The sequence below is a fragment of the Taudactylus pleione genome, unplaced genomic scaffold (assembly GCF_031769625.1).
Source record: "Taudactylus pleione unplaced genomic scaffold, aTauple2 ptg000054l, whole genome shotgun sequence".
NCBI classification, from domain to species: Eukaryota; Metazoa; Chordata; class Amphibia; order Anura; family Myobatrachidae; genus Taudactylus; species Taudactylus pleione.
The window spans coordinates 12110877-12132676 of NW_028284456.1; the positions used below are offsets into that span (position 1 = coordinate 12110877).

Below are 21800 nucleotides of genomic sequence, written 5' to 3' on the forward strand. Positions count from 1 at the left end.
GATGTCAAATTCCCAGTTTTGTTATGTTTAGATGGTCATTAATTGCCCATAAATAAAGAACTTTCAAACTTTTTTGTAAATAAAAAAAATACTTTCATTTGTCTTTTATCTAATGCAACACACAGTTTACAGCACTGTGATGTGTCAATGTTCAGACCACTGAAGGTCCAATGGAGATAGAGTTTTAGAGCTTTTATAGAAATAAACTGTAATTTTATAACAAAAATGAATTTCACACCACTTTATAAAGTAGCTTTTTACAAATTGTTCACCCTGAAACAATTTGAAATGGCATCAATGCATGTGGACTGTTTCCATTCGGCATTGAAGCAGTTGACTTATCAAAGTACATTTCAGAAAGGCGACGCAAACTATTTGAGGACAAGGATATATCAGATCTAATTAGAACCATTTATTGTTTCAATTATGAGTCAGCACTGAAAGGTAAATGAGGCCTGATCATCTTTTACAGTTTAAATATTTTAGAAACAACAGTGATGCATCAATATCTACTGAGATGATAGGGTGAACCAGAGCCGTAGCTAGTGCTCTGAGCGCCCTGTGACAGCCCCGCCCCTTTTGTGTGTGACGTCATGATGTCGCGCACAAGGGGACGGGGCCACTGGCAACTGAAGCTCAAGCAGTGCCCGGAGCATCTTCAAGACACGCCAGGCAGCTGTAATTAAGGCAGGGTGCCTGCCTGTAGCATCCGCGTTTCCTCAGAAGGTGTCGGGGTTCTTTGCCTGCCTGTAGCATCCGCGTTTCCTCAGAAGGTGTCGGGGTTCTTTGTGCCCGGAGAAATGTGTCAAGGAACATCCTGTTTGTTGCCAAAATGCTATCGCACACTGGAGTGTTCATTGGTCCCTTCCCCCCTGCAGGGAGCCTGCCGCGAGTCCTCCGTGAGTTCTACATGCTGACTGAACTGCACCACCAGTGATACAGCCAGCCGGATACAGAGCACGGAGCTACCTGGCTCACAACCATCCAGCAATATGCTCCCGCTGACGAGCGCTGGAGCATTACCACTCTCCAAAAATCTGTTTACATCATCTCCATACAGGAGTCACCGGACATAAGAGAATGAGACGGTAATTATAATATTCATTTGCAAGCTATACTCCCGCTATTCAGTGGTCAGAGTGTTTGCTCCACACTTGGAATCTGTGTCCGTGGGACATTTCTTTTTGTTTCCAGTCACAGCGGCTCCCTGCAAGAGTTTATCCACCTAGCTGGGGTAATAAAATTGTGAGAACTGTTTCCATTCTCAATAGTAACAAGATTGCTTTGTCATTTTGGAATACTGTTTCTATATATGGACTTTTACAAGACATTTCTTTCCATCATCATGGCTTTATGAGCACCCAGTTTAGGACGGTCTGAATTCTGCACAGAGCTATTGTGCTCATTTGTGATATTGCTGTTATTTCTAATTTTAATACTGTTATTAAATATTTGTTACATATTATATATTGTTTTATCTTCACAAACAAGTGTTCCTACATTTTTTCTTGTTTCACATTTGTCCAGCAGGTAGCAGATCCTGCTTGTTAGGAGCTGCCAGTTTGGAAGTATCATTTATTGTTTTTTGGCTGACAGGCGCACCTTATTTTCCTTTATAGAAAACAACAGGAACCTTAAACCAAGTTCTCAACTGCTAATAGTACTCTCAGCCTCAATGTTGTGGAGAATGCCAGTCAAGACATCAGAGCAGAGCTGCTAAATACAGAAAGCAATATGATAGAGGAAGACCTACTCTTTCAAACAATAAAAGGAAAGGATGTCCCCACTGCAAATAAAACACAAGAGAGCATATGGAATGACAACCTACATTGGCCTAAACCAGAAATAAAAAAGAAGACAATAAAAAAATGAAAACAAATCAGCTAAAAAGAAAGTGGAAACTAGTAAAAAAAAGAGAAGGCAAAACTGTGTGAAAGGCAAGCTCAAAAATCCAAGAGAAGACATCTAAGAAATGTAAAACTGTTGAAATGGAAACATCAACTGACTTCACTAACTGAGCCAACTGGCAACAGTGAGAATTCAAGTGAGCACATAAATGGGAGCCAACACATGGTCAAAACTTTATATATTAAATATGTTATTGTAGAATATGTGGGAGAGAGTTTTATCCAGGAATAGTGAATGATAACATCCATAACCAAAGTTGAAGTAAGCACCATGATCATGTTGGGTCTGACTTCCTGGGAAGAGCCTAGGAAAGAGGACTGGATATAATATGACAATAATGTGAAGTGTCCTTAAAATGTACATTCAATTATGGTAAGCCTGTCAGCAGAAAAATGTAATTACCTGTATAGAACATGGGTAGACAAAGCCATATTCATCTAGGGCTGTTTATAAATGAAATAAGGATGCAGCCGCTGTCTCCTACCACCATAAAAGGTAAACAAAAAAAGCTTGACCTGAGGCCTCAAACTAAATCATAGACAAAACAATAATTAATGTTTCTGACATAAAATGTTATATTTCTATCATAGCTAGTAGTTCCCAATATCATAGAAAAATATTTGAGGTATGTACAAAGTTTAGGTATGATTTGTGAATACCTGGGACTTATGATTTATGATAAATTATGTATCTAGCCAATCACACATCAGAAAACAGTCATGCTTACACTCATGCTGTACTGTAAATAATGGAGATTAATGTGAACATATTTCTGATTGTTTTTCTAAAAGGGACATTATGTGAAGTTATTTGTACTTAAGTTAAAAAATACATGGACAGTCCTAGGATGGACCCTAATTTAATTAACTGGTAAGCCAGTCAGCAGAAACTTGGTCTTGGCATCATGATGAAGGAAGAAAATATGATAAAAGGTATGGGAGTCCTTTGTCCTGGGTCAGACTTGGGGTTCAAGTTCTAAATTTAAGTCTGTACTTGGATATCCTGCCATTCCCCCCAGATAAAATAGGCTGTGTGTTATTCTATAAGTTTCTTACTTTTTATTTGAAATTGTAACATGTTTGTCTATGTAACAGTAAACTTTTTTCTTTATAAAATGTCTGTTACTAAGCATTGTACTTCTTGTGTAAATAAAGTGGTCTTTATTAGTCTATTTCCTATATGCTACAGAACCCAGTCTTTGAGGAAGCTATTAGTTTGCTAAAGTTAAGCTATATCTATTGTAATTGATTGCTAGAAACAGGTGAAGGCCAAACTAACTGTGTAGCAGTTTATGTTGCCGAGCCTGCGCAGTTGTGATAGAGTGTTTGGGGACCTGTGGCCTTTATATTTACCGTGGGTGGTGGTGGCAAAGAGAGATGTGTAGTATACTGGGCAGAGTGATAGAATATTCATTGTGAGTATTATACTCGGCTCTGCCCTCATTGCATCAGGACTTAGGGACCTGTGTGAACACAGTCCTGAGGCCAGTGTGATACAATCAATGTGAATGAAACTACTGCCTCTAACCATAGTCAGAGTGTAAACATCAGTGTTACCTACTTGGATCCCTGACAGTAATAAATGTTGTTTTTAAAACCATTACCATTTAATAGGCATATGTGAGTTTACTAAAATCCCAAGCACTCGTGTTTCTGAATATTAATGGTATTTAATAGTTAAGAATTAGTAAGAATCAGTGATATGTATTGAGTAATGTGTTTATATGCAGATACAAATGTATTTTCATAAGATTTGAATGAGGTATAAATGCACCTGATAGAAATTTGGTGCATATGCTGTCAATGCTGTTTTCAGTGAGTATACCATGCTTTGCATATGCTCATTTTTCTGCTTTTTTTTACTTGATGTAAATATGGAGTATATGTTGCTCAGACAGAACATGCCATATCTTCATATGTGTTTTACTCTGCCAATTTATGAATATACAGTTATTTGCAAAAGTTTTAGGCAGGTGTGGAAAACAAGCTGCAAAGTAAGAATGCTTTCAAAAATAGAAGTGTTAATAGTTTATTTTTATCAGTTAACAAATTGGAAAGTGAATGAACAGAAGAGAAATCTAAATCAACTCAGTATTTGGTGTGACCACCCCTTTGCCATCAAAACAGCATCAATTCTACTAGGTACACTTGCACACGGTTTTTGAAGGAACTTGGCAGGAAGGTTGTTCCTTTGACGAAGCTGCAATAGACAGAGAAATGCATTAGGCAGACCACTATTGTCCCAGACTTGGATATTGGATTCACCTGGTTCATCCATTATCTACCAACCATGCACATGTGGTATCCTGACCAATATTCTATCTAAGGAGCATTACTTAAACCTCAAGCAGGATGGCACAAAGCTGCTGGAAATCCATCATCTTGCTGTTTCTACACCCCATCAGCAGGACTGCATGGAGCTTCAGGGATTTATTTCACCTTCAGGATCACATTCCATGGATGGTATGAATATTTGGATAAGATAATCAATGTACTTTCAGACCTGCAGGTCAGGCCAATCTCTTTTGAACCAGAGACTTACACATTAATATAAGGAACTTGTTTCATTACTTTTTATTATCTCATTTTTTATATTTTTAATCATTGCTGCATCTATTAGAATGCCTAGTATTATTATCTTTTTTTGATGATCTAGAAATTTATACAATATTTTTAATAAATAATTACCCTTGATCTACTACATATAGTGGTTTATATACCTACAATATTCTTGCGCTGTTCCTATATATACACAGAGGTTGTTCCAAACATCTAGGGGAACTAACCACAGATCTTCTATCTCTTCATGTAATCCCAGACAGACTTGATGATGTTGAGATCGGGGCTCTGTGGGGGCGACACCATCACTTCTAGGACTCCATGTTCTTCTTTACACTGAAGATAGCTCTTAATGACATTGGCTGTATGTTTGGAGTCGGTGTCCCAAAGCGTAAATTTGGGTTCCAATAACATGCATGGTTGATGGTACTACATGATGGATAAGTACCTGCCTGTATTTCTCAGCATTGAGGACACCATATATCCTGACCAAATCCCCAAATCCTTTTCCTGAAATGCAGCCCCAAACTTGCAAGGAACCTCCACCATGCTACACTGTTGCCTGCAGACACTCATTATTGTACTGCTCTCCAGCCCTTCAGTGAACAAACTGCGTTCTGTTATAGTCAAATATTTAAAATTTTGACTCATCAGTCCAGAGCACCTGCTGCCAATTTTCGGCATACCAGTTCCTGTGTTTTCGTGCATGTTGAGTTGCTTGGCCTTGTTTCCACATCAAAGGTATGGATTTTTGGCCACAATTCTTCCATGAAGACCACTTATTGCCAGACTTCTCCGAACAGTAGATTGGTGTACCTGGGTTGTACTGGATTCTGCCAGTTCTGAGCTGATGGCACTGCTGGACATCTTCCGATTTCGCATGAAAGTAAGCAGGATGTGTCTTTCATCTGATGCACTATGTTTCCTTGGCCAATCACTATGTATATGGCCCTCAGCATTGCCGGTTTCTTTGTGCTTCTTCAAAAGAGCTTGAACAGCACATCTTGAAAGCCCAGTCTGCTTTGAAATCTTTGCCTGGGAGAGACCTTGCTCAAGCAGTATAACTGCCTTATGTCTTGTTGCTGTGCTCTGTCTTGCCATGGCATATGACCTGTGACATGAAACTATCTGCCACAACCTCACTTTTGTAGCAGAGTTTGGCTGTTCCTTATCCAGTTTTAAGCCTTCTACTCAGCTGTTTCTGTTTCAGTGTTTCAACCTACATATAAAAACCATGATCATTATCACCTGTTTGGTATGATTGGTTAATCATACACATTACTATATTCCTACAAAATCCCTGACTATGTACAAGTGTACATACCTAGAAAAATTGATGCTGTTTTGAAGGCAAAGGGTGGTCACACCAAATATTGATTTGATTTAGATTTCTCTTCTGATCATTCAATTTGCATTTTGTTAATTGATAAGAAAAACTACTAGCACTTCAATTTTTGAAAGCATTATTACTTTGCAGCATTTTTTTCCACACCTGCCTAAAACTTTTGCACAGTATTGTATATCATTATTGCATCCACTTATTTTAACTGTAAATTTTGCTTCACAAAATGTAAGAAGTTTAGGTGAGGCAGGGCCCAACAGGAAGATGGTGGAGCTTGCATTTAATGGGAAAGGGGATTGTCACCTAGGATGCCAAGGAAGGCATGCACCAGAATAATTGTGTGTGCTTCCAACAATTTTTTTATTTTCTATTTAAAAGATTTTTGTCATTACTTTGTACTTATACAAATAACTAATATAAGTATTTTGAAATATTATATCCTAGCTGTTAACCCTTTGAGACATTTTCCCTCTTGGCCCTAATTAAAGCAGCAGGCTGCTGAGTACAATCGGTTTCACTTGGATACCTTTATCACCAGGATGCTCTTTGATGATTAGAGGAATATAGAGATGGCTTTTGAAATAGACATTTTATTGAGAAAGGAAAAAAGTCCAATGTGGCGCTAACTTAGTTCAAAACACAGAATGGTATAAATAGTTTATTATACAGGACACGTAGTTCAATATAAATGTTGAAGAAAATAATAAAGTCCAACTGGGAGAGCTGATCCTTTGAAAGTTCCTATATGTAACATGGTACATTTAATACTCCATGAACATTTAAAAAGAAGAAAGCATATACTATAGTGCAGTGGATACAAAACTAAAAGCACTTAATCAATATAGGGATAAGTAAATGGTGATCAAATACTGTAAAGAAAAGACCAATGGTAAAAAGCTGGTATGTCTGAACAAACACCAGGGTAGGTCACCCCATTCATGATTGCACTTTCATTAGATTTTCTTGCTGAAATGCATATTGCTAATGTCTTAAAATCTTAAATATTTGTGTTGCAATCCCAAAACGTATGCGAGGAAGTGAAAAGTAATCTTGTATGATGGTATTTTTTTTAAACAATTCAAAACCTACTGTTAAACAACTCACATTGATTGAATAATAACAAGTATCACAAAAATCCTTTAAAAGACATCCAAGCTTCCTATCAGAAAAATCCAGGACAAACCCATATACCACAAGTCATCTGCTGATAACTGATATTTAACCCCTTGGGAGAGAAATCTGTTGTACTAGCTGATGACAGAGATAGTCATTGGATATAATGGAGTACTCGACTGTGCTTCCAATTTTTTTCGATTCTGGAATTAATCTTTTTCAAGGCATTGTGTTTTACAAATAGCTAATATAAGAATTTTGAAATATTATATTCTAAATGCTTTGAGCCAGGTTTCTTCATGGCTCTCATTACAGTAAGGCATGAATGTATAGGACATTTGGTTTCACATAGGAGATCTTTAGTTTCAGGAGGACTTTTGATCATAGTAAGTACCTTTGAAATTGACACTTTGGGCCGTATTCAATTAGCGACGAAAACGGACGTTTATTTCACCAAAAAAAGGGCAAAATTTTCGCAAAAAAACAGTCGAAAATGGCAACAGGTTTTCTCCCTTCAAGAGCAGGTGAAAAAAAGAATGCAAAAGCCCTCATTTTGGCTAAAAAAAGTGGAGATTTCTTCCAGAACCCTTTGGACCCCCCCCCAATGATATATTACTGGGAAAAAATATAATGAGAAAACTCAACGTTGCTGAAGATTTTGTACACTTCAGGGCTTTTGGTTTGATCTTTTCGCATCTTTTGCACACTCCATTTTTCACACTACCCTATTACAAAAGATGCGAAGCGCCATTCGCCCGAAAACGGTCCATGGTGTAACCTGTGTAAAGTACAGCAAGGTTTGAGGAAATCTGTCTGTACCCTATAAATAGGCAAAATTACATATGAAATCAATATAGAAGTGTATTAGTGGACAAATAAAAGTATTTGGGGTTCTTGTGTACTTTAAACTCATTTTCCAAAACTTTGAATTTTTTCACCCCCAAATTATGTCATCAATGGCCAAAATAAGCTAATTAAAAAAATAGTTTTGCCTAATTTGTCATTAGGTGGATGGTGTCCAAGGGGTTCTGAACCAAGTCCCCACATTTGTAGCCCAAAATAGGGGGTTTTGCACATGATTTCACCGGTTCTGTGATGAAAACATCTCTGGTGAAAACATTTTGCTGGTTTTTGTCAATTTGTAAACTTCGGCAACAGGATTGCAAGATAAGCACTTTGTGCAAAAATTTAGCATCAGAAATTTTTTTTCAGAAAACCACTGCTTTTCGCTGCTAATTAGATACGGCCCTCAGTATCCGTTCCTATATGTCTCCAACGTTTATCTCCAAATTTGCTAACTGATAAAACTGACTGATTGTTAAGTTAAGATTGCAAGTAGTTTTACATATAAAGTGGATTACTAATTAGGTGTTTAATATACAGAATGTACTTCAGATTTATTATATTTTATATACATTTTATATTTCATGATTAAAATATTTATATTTTTTAGCTCTTGGTTATCTAAATCATATTTAGAGGTCCTTACTCTTTGCTATTTTCTACTTTTTCATAACAGAGAGCCTCAATGCAGCAAATTGATTCTAGTCTTAACGTATTGATATTGTTGTCACTATCTATATTCTATCTAACAGTGGTTTAATATTAGCATCTGACAAATTCTTTGTTGGTTTACTGAATACAAAATATAAAATATATGTAATGATTGATACATTTTCTTTCAACAGTGTGATTTACTTCATTGTCATAAGGACCATATGGGCAAAGAGTAAAGCACATTCAGTGATCATCTCCAATTGCACTGGTGAGTTATTCTTCCTGTTTTTATTCAATTTATTGGTCCCATTAGCACAATCCTCTTCAGAATTCATATGACCTTATTGTTCCGTGTTCCAATGACAAGTGTAAACTTGGGGAAATAATGTAACCTTACAATAATGGATATACTGCTGTCTTGGCTCATCTACGGGCACACCAATATTTTACACTACTCATTTACTTGTGTCATATATATATATATATATATATATAGGAAATGTACTCTCGGGATCAGATTTACTAATGGGATACCACTTTAATGAATAATTGATGGTGTTGGTGTTCTGCTTCAATGAAGTGTTTGTAACCCTGCTCTACTCCTAATTTCCATATTCACCATATATTTCACCACTCCCCTTTTCCATTGTGTTTGTTTTTTAAAACATTATGGCAATAGAAACAATGGACCTCTGACTTATAGAATTGAATTGGTATTATAGAGTCCAAATGCCTGATCTTGCCCATATTTGTTTTATTGTAATTCTTGTGTGGAGTTAATTTACTATAAAAAAGTATTTAGAATTTTAAATTGTATATTTTACATACAGTGAGTGTGTACACAGTAACTATACTGGAATTGAACCTCTATACACACCTTCCTATACCTTCTAATGTCCTGCCTATACCTTCTAATGTCCTGCCTATACCTTCTAAGGATGACGCTAATTTGCGTACGCAGTCACACCATAAATAAAGACTTAGATGTGGAATCTGTGGTTCCAAAGCACAAGAGATATTCAGGTAAAAGTTCAGACAGTTACACGCAATTGATCAAGACACAATTTAGGCGCAAAAGGAAATCATACAGACCCAAGTACAGTATACATATGCAGGCGCTTCCGGACCCAGAGATAGGCATCAGCAAGAGACCCCTAGTCATTCAGCATTCAGCACGAAGACTCAGAACCAGCGTTCGTGCACTCATATTTATACCCCCCCAGAATAAACAGGACAATAGGGAAGTCTGTTGCTGATATCATTGGTTCTCAGGGGTGAAGCATCTGTTACGACACATTTAACAGGCTGGTTCAAACAGACTCTCCCTGCTTCTAACAGCTGGGGGTCTTCCTCTTCATGCCTCTCGTAGCATCCTAACAGTTGTTTCTAAAATATACATTTTGTTGCTTGTAGGCTCTGCGATCCATAACTCGGGAATGCATGATGCGATCTCCCCACTGATAACACCGGAATACTGTGAAAAGAGTACGCATCAGTACAACTCCAACACGACTGGTTTAGCATGTATAATACCTTAGTTATCAAATATCTTTATTTCTCAGCATTTAAACTAACTGAACCTACTTAAATCATACACTTTAAATATTATTGAACCTTATGTGTGAATATGTAATGTGTGGGTATTCAGGGTTTGAAATAAGGACGCTAGTTAACTTGGGGCAGATGCGTGCGCATAAAGCGGTTTCATACAAAGTCCTATGCATTCGCTAATATGCAACTAGTTAAGAGCGCAATTGTGTGTATTAATGTGTGTATGAGAAATGGTGAAAGATGCAAATGCATGGTGCTATTAGTATTATCGCCACATGTACTAAAATGTGAGTTTGTCTAAAATGGCGCTTAGACGGCCATTCGCAAAATGGCATCTTGCGATCTCATTTTCAAGATGGCGTCTTGCGGCCAGTCGCAAGATGGCATCGTAACGATTAAATTTCAACCTGAACTTGTCTTAGCCAATTATTCAGCTTCGACAGTCCACCCTTTGATAGCAAACAACATGCTATCACTATCTGCTATTAGAATTTAATTTAGGCTTACATTTACATATTATTTAGTGTTATTATGGGATGCCACAAGGTGGTTTTTTATCCATCAATAATGTGTCTCTGGGTGGGGACATAAAACTACTATTATACGCACACCACGGATCTTGGGAGATCATGTGAAAGGTGTGGGAAAGCACCAGTTTTATAATAGCAGTCTTGAAGGGGAATTTGAGACTTTACATCATCTGAGGTGTTCTATGAATAACATTTCAATAATACATTCTATGCATGTCTAAATATAATACATCAAACGATGGTATTTCCTAGCTCAGGGTTGTAAAGCAGTTCTATATTTACATTGGTATACATATAATCATTACTGACCACCATCATAGTTTCATTCTTTCATTTCACTCTGTTTTTACATTTTCCACACTTCAACACAATAGGAACACACCAGACGCATATGCCAATTATTATGATGACAAACAGTATAAGGATTAAGAATTTGCCTATGCTGGCGATCACTTCCTGGACCCATTCCCCTAGACCTGAGAACCATTTTACTGGGTTCAGCCATGACACCCATCCTTCTATCTTTTCCCCTAATTCAGCCACTGAAGCGTTATGGTTCTTGCAAAATTCCCACTTTAGCTGCAGAATCTCATCCATCTTCTGGTCTATCACCTCCTTAGGGTAACATAGGTGCAACATTTTACTCCAAATTGGGTGGCCAATGTTATGCAATACCCTCCAGTAACAGCAGTTATATAATTCAACACTAGCCTGTGTTGCACCAGTTCTTTCTTGTACACTTGCAATTCTTTCCCTGTATACCTAAATGTGTCACCGTACATCTCGGTGATATTATCTATTAATTTAGCAAGTTCCTGGATATATCTAAAATTTAATGTACCCCGAGCGATTCTGGTGGGGTCCAATGCGACCAGAACTTGAAAGCCAGTTGTCTCACTGATAAACTGAGTGGCTTTATGTATATCACCAGGTACCATATTTCTTTTGCCTCTGTGTTAATATTGTGTGTAAAGATATGGTGAAGGTATGTTTTTATGTATACCCAGCATTTCAACATGCGTGAGGGTCATAACTTCTGGGACTACTCTTCCCAGTTAACACAAACCTTTGGAACTCGGGGAGAGCCATTTATACGCTTTTCTTCCACAGATGAAATATACATTATCAGGGAGAACATAAAGAATGGTATGCATCATTATCATTAAGCACATTTCCCTTGCAAACAATCCTATTTCTGGTTCTTCCATCTGGTACATGCAAGTTTCTGGCTGTATTATTTTAGTACAATAACCATTTGGCACCTTACCAATAAATTCTTTGGTGGAACTCAATGTATATCGATACCTAAAATGTTTCCCACCAAACTTAAAGGAGCGCAATAGATCATGGTTTATGGACTCACTTCCCAACTCCCGGGTTTATTGGAGTTGGTTATGTTTAAACACAAAAGTGATCTATCTACTTGGAATTGATAGAGTTTGAAATGAGGTGGTTTGGATGAGAGAATTTTCCATCCAATGTTTTCCCTTTTTGTAATTCTAAAATTTCCGTGATATTCAGCGGGAATGGCACCAACACTACGTTATGCTGTCCCTGGCACACATGTGGACACACCCAGCAATCAGTTTGGTTTAACACTTTGCCTACCATACTATGATAATCCTCTAGAGGATACCCACCCCAGTATGGATTATATTTAGGTTGGCACCGTTGGATACAGTTCTCATCAACTCGGGACCCACAAAGCTCACAAATACAGGAATCTTCAGATGATAACCCTCCACACCTTCCCTGAGTATCCGGAATGATAGCTCTTTCAACAATAACATTACTAAGATTGGAAAGACACTACCCTGACTGGCATTGCACTCCTCCTGATTCCACTCCATCAGCACTGCCATCAGCACCCGTTTCCTCAATCGGTCCCCCATCACAGACACTGGATATCCCTGGACTGATCAGGATGGTGAACACTCTAAAAGAGAATATGAAAATGAACACAGCAGGCCCGTCCATTGTCACAACAAGACCTGCAAATTTCTCTCAGTTCAGGTATCTTATTATGACCTTTTCAATCCTCCCGGAACAAGCTCGCGAGCGACAGATCCACGCTATCAGCTTTGTCTCTGACTTGTTTCTCCACCGGTTGATTGACCTTTTTGCAGTGAGTGGAATGGACCCAGGTATTTCTCTCGGCCACCTTCAAAGATGTAGTACTCGTCAGCAGCACCTGGTACGGACCTTCCCACCGATCAGTCAAACAACCTGAACGCAAGAAATTTCTGATCATTACATATTCTCCTGGTTCAACATCATGACAGTTCGTTTCAGGCATATCATGGGACAACAATTTCAGTTTCTGCTGCTGTTGCTTTATCTGCTTACTCATTGATATAAGATACTTCACAGTTACCTCGTTGTTACCCTTTAGATCTTCCTGTGGACTTATAATCAAATGAGGTTGTCTACCGAACAATATTTCAAATGGGGACAGATTCAGAGGAGGTCTAGGAGTGGTCCTTATGCTATGTAGGACCAAAGGTAAAGCTTCTGGCCATCCTAGTCCAGTCTCTGCCATAATTTTACTTAGCTTATTTTTAATAGTCCCGTTCATCCTCTCTACCTTGGCACTGGTTTGCGGTCAGTAGGGGGTGTGAAGTCGCTAATTAATACCCATCAGCTTACACATATTTTGAAAAACATCACCTGTGAAATGGGTTCCCCTGTCACTCTCGATGATTTTAGGGATACCGTACCTGCATACAAATTCCTGAACTATTTTCTTAGCAGTAAATGCAGCAGTATTAGTGGCCGCTGGGTAAGCCTCAACCCAGTTAGAAAATACCTCTGTGCACAGTAATACATACTTAAGGTTCCTACAGGGTGGTAATTGGATGAAATCAATTTGTATCACCTGGAAAGGTCCATCAGTCGGTGGAATGTGGGACGGTTCAATAGGGATCGCTTTCCCTATGTGCTTTCTCAAACAGGTCAGACAGGACATTGCTATCTTCTCTGCTTGTGAAGAAAAACCTGGTGCGCACCAGTATGCCCTCACCAACTTGCACATACCCTGTTTACCCAGATGAGTCAGACCATGTGCTGCCACGGCCAGGCTGGGGTAATATGCCTTGGGGGCTACTGGCTTACCATGTCCATCCCCCCAGAGCCCAGAGGACTCTTGCCCACACCCCTTGGACTTCCAAATGGATTTTTCCTGAATTGAACACAAATTTTGCATCTCAATTAATTTCAGCATATCAATAGTTTGAAATGACATTATGGTTTCAGTTGGAGGAAACATTTTTAACCCTGCTGCCCATTTTGCAGCTTCGTCAGCTCTGTTGTAGCCCAGTGACACCGGGTCATCCTCACATGTGTGGGCTTTGCATTTAATTACTGCCACTGCTTTGGGCAGTTGGATTGCTTCTAGAAGATGTTTTATGTGTCGGGAATGTGCAACTGGCATGCCTGCTGCAGTCATAAAATTTCTCAGACGCCATAGAGCCCCAAAATTGTGCACCACCCCGAACGCATACCTCGAGTCAGTGTAAATGTTAGCAGATTTGCCTGCTGCCAGTTCACATGCTCTAGTCAGTGCTACTAACTCTGCCATCTGGCTGAGTGAGGAGGACCGAGAGGTTTAGCTTTTATGGTGTCTGTGTCATTTACAACAGCATAACCTGTACATAATTCACCTGTGTCTGTTTGTCTATGACAACTCCCATCCGTATAAAAAGTTACATCCACATTCTCTAAAGGTGTGTCATGTATGTCAGGTCTAGCAGTAAAGGTCTGATTCAGATATGTCATACAATCATGCATATCATTATGTCTGCCGAACCCACCTCCCGCCAGCAACTCCTCTCCTTCCACCCTTTGTACATCATGTTGTACATATGGTAGGTATGTTGCTGGATTCAGCGTACTGCAACGTTTAACAGTAATATTTGCAGGAGCGATTAGAGCTAGTTCCCATTTTGTGAACCTAGCTGAGGAGATGTGTCTGGTTTGAGCTGAGTTAAACAGAGCAGATACAGCATGGGGAGTGTAGACAATCATATCATGGCCCAATACTACGTCCTCACTTTTACTCACCAATAAAGAGGTAGCTGCTACACTTCTCAAACAGGTGGGGAGTGATCTAGCTACCATGTCCAATTGGGCACTGTAGTATACTATGGGCCTACTGGCATCACCATGTTTTTGTGTAAGGACACCTGCAGCACAACCATTGGCTTCTGTACAATACAAATCAAAAGGTTTTTCATAATCAGGTATTCCCAATGCAGGAGCTCTTGTCAGACTATCCTTAAGATTAAGGAAAGCCTGTTCTGATTCCTCTGTGTGCATGACACGATCGGGTTTTGAGGAAGAGACTAATTCCTGTAAAGGTAAGGCCAAAATAGAAAAACCTGGTATCCACATTCTACAGTATCCACACATTCCCAAGAAGGTACGAATTTGCTGTTGATTCTGCGGCAGTGTCATGTTTTGTATGGCCTGGATTCTATCTGTTGTAAGGTGTCGTAACCCCTGGATTAGGCAGTGTCCCAAATATTTTACTCTGGATTGGCATGGCTGTAGTTTGTCCTTAGCCACCTTGTGTTCTGTTTGTGAAAGATGAAGTAACAAAAGTTTAGTATCATTCAAACATGACATAAACGAGTCAGAACATAGCAATAAATCGTCTACATATTGAATTAGAACAGATCCATTGGCAGGTTGAAAAGATTGTAAACAGTCGTGCAATGACTGGGAGAAGATACTGGGGCTGTCTATGAAATCTTGGGGTAATCGTGTCCATGTGTATTGTAAACCTCTATATGTAAATGCGAATAGATACTGACAGTCAGGATGGTGAGGCACAGAGAAGAAAGCTGAACAGAGGTCAATGACAGTGAAATGGGTTGCATTTGGTGGGATTTGCATCAAAATGACAACTGGATTCGGCACTACGGGGAATTGGCTCTCTACTACCTTATTGACACCTCTAAGGTCTTGTACCAGCCTATAACCCCTCCCACCACTCTTCTTCACTGGAAAGATGGGACTGTTGGCTACACTAGCTGTACGTACTAAAATTCAATGTTGCAATCGCTCAATTATTGGAAAAACCCCTAGTTCTACCTCCTGCTTTAGTGGGTACTGGGGAATTTTTGGAGCTTGCCTTCCGCTTTTTAAATTTACCATTACAGGGCTTACATTTGCCATTAATCCAGTATCCTGTCCATCTTTAGTCCAAAGGGAATCTGGAATTAGGGACAACATTTCGTCTACCTGTGATGGAGTTTCATTTAAAATGGTAGAGTAATACATAATCCTTTGTGGAGTGTCTAGCATATCCCGCACCTCGTATACCATTCTCTCTGGGATATCTAAAAATACACCATCAGGGGTGCAATATATAACACATCCCATCTTACATAACAAGTCTCTGCCCAGTAGGTTAGTGGGAGCCGCAGCAGCCAGGAGAAAAGAATGCCTGGTATGCAATGGCCCAATAGTAACCTCTGTGGACTTTGTTAAAGGATAATGTTCCACTTTACCTGTTACACCCATTGTTGATACTGTCTCGTTGGTCACCTGCAAATTAACGGGAGATTTTATCACTGACCTGGTCGCCCCTGTGTCTACAAGAAAAGGATATTCAGTACCAGCTACATCAACCATCATGACCGGTTCTTCCCTAGTACTTCCCATTAACCTGACCATCTGTAGACTACAGGTATGACCTGACCCCTAGCATTGGCTACCATTCTCCAATAAAGCATTTACGGCTACAATTGGAGCTGGTGCCTGCTGAACATTTGCTGGCCTCTGTGCATATCCCTTATGGGGATATCTAGGTCTTCCCTGATGTGGGATCCCTACTCCTTTTACTGTACAGTTTCTACTTAAGTGTCCTGTTTGTTTACAGTTAAAACATGTTCGTGTTTCGGGTGAAGACATGTGGTGTGAGGTTTGCGCAGAGGGTAAAGGTGGTGGATATGGCTAAGGATATGGAGGGTAAGGGTATTGTGGGGGATAAGAGGTTGGTGGATAGCCTGGAACCTGTGGTTGCATCCGGCTAGTGGGATAGAGTTGTGTTTGTTGTTGAATGGGGTTAGTGAGAGCACATACTTGTTCAGAAGTGAGTGTGTGTGCAAGTGCAAGTGTGTCTATGGGCTGTGGTGTTACCGTCATTCCCTCCAGAGCCTGTATACTGACAGACATTAGTTTTTCGCTCTGGGCTTCTCTCTTTTTGAAGATGTTTTTATCATGTTCAATAACGGTTTCTATGAGGGTATCTATTGTAAGTCCCCACCAGCCAGGCTGTGAGGTCTGAACCCAAGTCTTTAATCTCTCTTTCAGACCGTCAACAATTACCGTGACTATCATTCCCCTGTGATGAGTGCTATCTTAAATATCTTCTATCCCAGTGTACTGGGTGATAGCCTGCAGAGCCCGATCGCAGTAACCTTCTGCAGTCTCACTCTCTTTTTGTTTAATGGTGAAAATTTTGTTCCAGTTAACTACTACTGGAAAATATATACCCAATTGAGTTACAATGCGGGAAATGTTACCTTGGTTTACTTGGTCTGTTAGGGGAACGTCACCATGAAATACACAATCCGTGATAAATTTTGTCACGTCGGTATTGCGTGGCAGACATCCCCTTAACACCACACGCCAATCTTTATTAGTGGGCTCATGTGAACTACCCAAATTTCTCAAAAAGCTTTGACATTTGGCTAATTCCTTTTTGGGATCGGGGAAATCATTTATGATGGAATTTAGTTCTGCTCTTGTCCAAGGACAATGCATTACTACTTCCCTCGTGGGCACTATACCGTTTGCGTCTGCATTTCCATTTGGAACAGTTATTGTCCAAATGGGATGCAGACCGGTAGCGCTGCTACCTTTGACCTGGTTACCTGGCTAGGGGTTTAGTCTGATGCTGCTGCGTATGGTATGAACAACTTCCTCTACGGGTGCAGAAGGCATTAACACTTCCCTTGCTGTTACCAATGGAGATGGCGGCACCACTCGTGATTCTGGTGATGCAGCATCTATCATCTGCACAGCATGGGAAATGGCAGACATTACAATAGGCTCATCATCCGCATCATGAACATTTTCTTTATAGTTGCTTAAGAGAGGGTACAAGTTGCTTGTTACATTTTTATGGGTATTTTTTAGGGATGTGCAGGCTCGGATAGGTTCGAGTTTGCACGTTGAGTTTGGATTTTTCCCTCCAAAAAAACAGAACTCAGAAAGAGGCTAAACGTCATCTTACATGGACAAACATCATCATTCCTGGACTTTTGTTACTAAGTGGTCAATGTACTAAGCCTAGATAAAGTGGACAGAGATAAAGTACCAACCAATCAACTTCTAACTGTCATTTTTCAAACACAGCCTGCAAAGTGACAGTTATGAGTTGATTGGTTGGTACTTTATCTTCATCCACTTTATCTCTCTCCAAGTCTTAAGGTGCCTATCCATTAGGCGATGGGGTAACGACAGTACAGTTACGATATCATAATCGTTCAGTTGTTCCTCATCCTGTAGGTGCTCACACTGAATGATATGTTCGTTCAGTGAAGGCACTCTACCTCATCCCCGAACATGCCCAATCTGTCATTATCGGCAGATTTACCGGCATGTTCAGGCGATGATTTATGTCGAAAACAACCAGAGAGAGCACGCATCGCTGGTCATTTTCATCAATTTCATGCCTGATTCATGCACGATTAATGAGCGATTAAACGATTGCGATGTCATAATTGTTCAATCGCTCTGTTTAATCGGCAAGTGGATAGGCGACTTTACTACATAGACTCCTAATACTAACACCTTAGGTGAGATGCACTAAATGGAAAATGCAATAAAACCCCTGTTTCCGGGGTTTTACCACATTTTCCATATGGACTATTGTGTGGCCGCCGGGGTTACGCTTTTTGCTGGCATTACCCTATAGAAGCATATGGGTTTCTACCGCATCGCGCTGGTATGAGGGATCCAAACGGATCCCTCCCAGCATGTCCTGTGGCCGCTGCATCGCTTTGTGCATGCGCAAATGGACACCTGGATCATAAACCCGAAAGTCCACGGGACGGCGTGGATCGCAAAGGACAGTTTTTATCGGAAGAGCTGAACTTTGCTGTACTGATCGTATATGTTAGTGCATATGTGATCAGTACAAATGCGTTGTCTTGTGGTAAGTAGCGCACTATGTAAGTGCATCCAGCCCCTTATGACAATTTATCAAGGACTTACCACAATATTGTCCTCTAATATGTAGACAGTAATGCATGACCTGTGCTGATTATAAATACTTAAGGGCCAGTGGGAGGAGTGCTGGTACCAAGCAAAAGGTAGTCTCTAGAGTACGTTCAAGCAGGGGCGTAAAGAGCGCTGCCGGGCCCCGGTAAAGAGGGGGTGTGGCATAATCACGGGAGGTGTGGCCACACCCCCTCAAAAAAACAAAACAAACTTTTGCAGCTCTGTGTGCCAGAGATGGGGTGCTCTGAGCCCCTCATCCTGGCGCAAAGCCAGGGGGGTGCAATCTGTGTGGTCGCTACACCCCTCAGCAGTGGCATCACAAGGGGGGAGCGGGGGGTGTGGCCCACACCGGGTGTCACCCTTCAAGGGAGTGACACCAAAAAGAGCAGCACACACACCCGTGGGCCGCAGCCCATCCACAGAAATGTCTGCTGCCCCCTTCCCCGGGACCACCGCCATTCCCAAAGTTCCTTGCCCTGCTCGCCGTCGCTGGGGGATACTTCATTCCCTCACTGCAGCCTGTGTCCAAAGCCACACACAGCCACACAAAGCACAGAGCATCTCGGAGGGAGAAGATGGAGGAGCGCACCTGGACACCCCTAGTGCAAGCCAGCCTAGACGTCTTCAAGAAAGGTAAGTAGTAATGCACAGGGGAGGGGGCACAGCATAAGGGGCATTACTGGGGGCGTTCTGGGGCCACTGCATAGGGGCACTACTGGGGGCACAGTATAAGGGCACTACTGGGGGCACAGCATATGGGGCACTACTGGGGGCACTACATAAGGGGAGCTCCTGGGGTAGTTTATAAGGGGCACTACTGGGGGTATTGCATAAGAGCACTTCTGGGGGACTGTATAAGGGGCACTACTGGGGTATCATATAAGGGGCACTGCATAAGGGGAGCTCCTGGGGGATTATATAAGGGGCACTGCATAAGAGCACTACTGGGGGTACTGTATAAGGGGGCACTACTGTCTGGAGGCACTACTGGGGTATTGCATAAGAACACTACTGGGGGGTACTGTATAAGGGCACTGCATAAGGAACACTACTGGAGGTATTGTATAAGGGGCACTGTATAAGAGGAACTCCTGGGGGTATTGTATAAGGGGCACTGCATAAGGGGCACTACTGGGGGCACATCATAAGGTGCTCTAATATAGGAGACATTGCATAAAAGGCTATAATAAAGAGGGCATTGCATAATGGACTCTAATACAGGGGTCATTTCATAAAGGGATATAATACAGGGGGCATTGCTTAAAGGGGAACTACTACTGTTGGCATTGTGTATAAGGGTCAATAATGTGGTCATTGTGTAAAATGGGCACTACTGTGTGTCAGAACATAAATAAGGGACACTACTTTAAGGTGTAATGTGAATCAGGAGCACTATGTGCGGTGTAATGTGGATACGATTGTGCTACTGTGTGGCATAATTTGAACTGGGGATAGTATTGTATGACCATGCCCCTTTCTTTCAAGATCATGCCCCTTTTTTGCACCACAGGCCTTAGGCGCATGCTGTCCTTTTTTTGATAAATCGCCGGGGGAGAGGGGGGGCATTCCAGAATGTCTCAAGGACTAATTTAAGCACTGCTACCCAGAATATCGGGCGTGGCATCATCACATCCCGCCAGGTGCGCCTGGCATTCTGGGAGGAGCACAGTGTGACTGCTAGACTGGTAAGGGGGAAGAGTTCGCGGAGCTGCGCACCATTGTCCCAATTTTTTTATTTTTTTTGGTGGAAGGGGGGGTGTCACCATGCATTACAGCACCAGGTGACACCAACCCTAGTGACGCCCCTGCCTTCAATTGTACTTTATATACACAAATAGGGGGGAAAGAGGGAGGGGCTTGGACTACACACCTTACTTTTAAACATAATAAGATTAGCTATCATGCTGAGATTTGAAGGGCATGATGGACAAAGAAGACGTTAAGGCACACTCTAAGCACTGAGAAAACATAATCAAATTGAGTATAATTGAGTTTAGTAAGTAATCTGCCCAGAATTTTTGAGCAGCAAGCCAAAACCACCTAAATGCCTCAAAAGGAGCAACAATCTCTAAATCATGTAACAGTTTTGCTAGATTCATGCTCACGTTTAAGAGAAAGTTTCTTTATGGCTGCCATCATTCTGTTTAGAGTACACCTGAAAAATGCCTTAAAGGTGTCCTAAATAATTTGGTGGTGTTGCTAAATATTAATTTCAATATTCATGATTAAAAAATAAATTCCATAAATCCACTGATTTTGGACTCTCATCCAGCAGAAGGTCTTAACTCTGGCAACATTAAAATAATCAGCAGGAGAAGAGAATGATCAGATATTTATCCAGAATTATACTCCACATTACATGCTACAGGGACTAAGTTAAGGGAAATTAATACAAAATCAATGTTGTAGAAGAATGATAAGAGGTCCAGAAACATATTGCAAATGCCAAACATCCACTAACCCTATGGGGTATATTTACTAAACTGAGGGTATTTAGAAGTGGAGATGTTGCCCAAAGTAACCAACCAATTGTAGCTATTATCTTCTCGAAGGTGCTAGACAAATGTTAAGTAGAATCTGATAGGTTGCTATGGGCAACATCTCCACTTCTAAAAACCCGCACTTTAGTAAATATATGCCTATGTCTCCCATCATCTTCACAAAGGTAGAATGGCACTACAGTGTTTTAAGCATTTCTGTGCTGAATAAATAGCTTAAAATCAAGCTAATTTGTTTTGTAATAGGAATTGTTCTAGGATAAAAAAGTGGAATACACTTTTGGTTTGAATTAATAATACAACCTTATTTAAAGGTGTTGCAATTTCTAGTCATTTGTTTTTAAACCACAAACAAGTACAGTGTCAAAGCTTATTTAGTAATGTATCATAAAATATAAATGTTCTGGAACCATATCATACTACAGTGTACTGTACATTCAGAAAATGTTGAGAAACTTTGAATGGCTGTCATCATGGGTTACTTTCATCCCATGTGTGCAGATGACATTGTCGAATTAGCAAGGTACAGTATTTGGTAATCTGAATTGGAAAAATAAAAACATGTTTCATCTAC

The 21800-nt window shown here is 40.4% G+C and overlaps 1 protein-coding gene across 1 annotated transcript in view; it reads left to right on the forward strand.

The window, feature by feature from the left end:
• The window catches only part of NPSR1 (neuropeptide S receptor 1), a 471103-nt gene that overhangs the window by 411156 nt on the left and 38147 nt on the right, over nucleotides 1-21800 (forward strand). The window contains exon 6 of the mRNA XM_088464420.1: nucleotides 8610-8686. Coding sequence (XP_088320546.1) covers nucleotides 8610-8686 — 77 coding nt within the window. The remainder of the gene's footprint in view (nucleotides 1-8609; nucleotides 8687-21800) is intronic.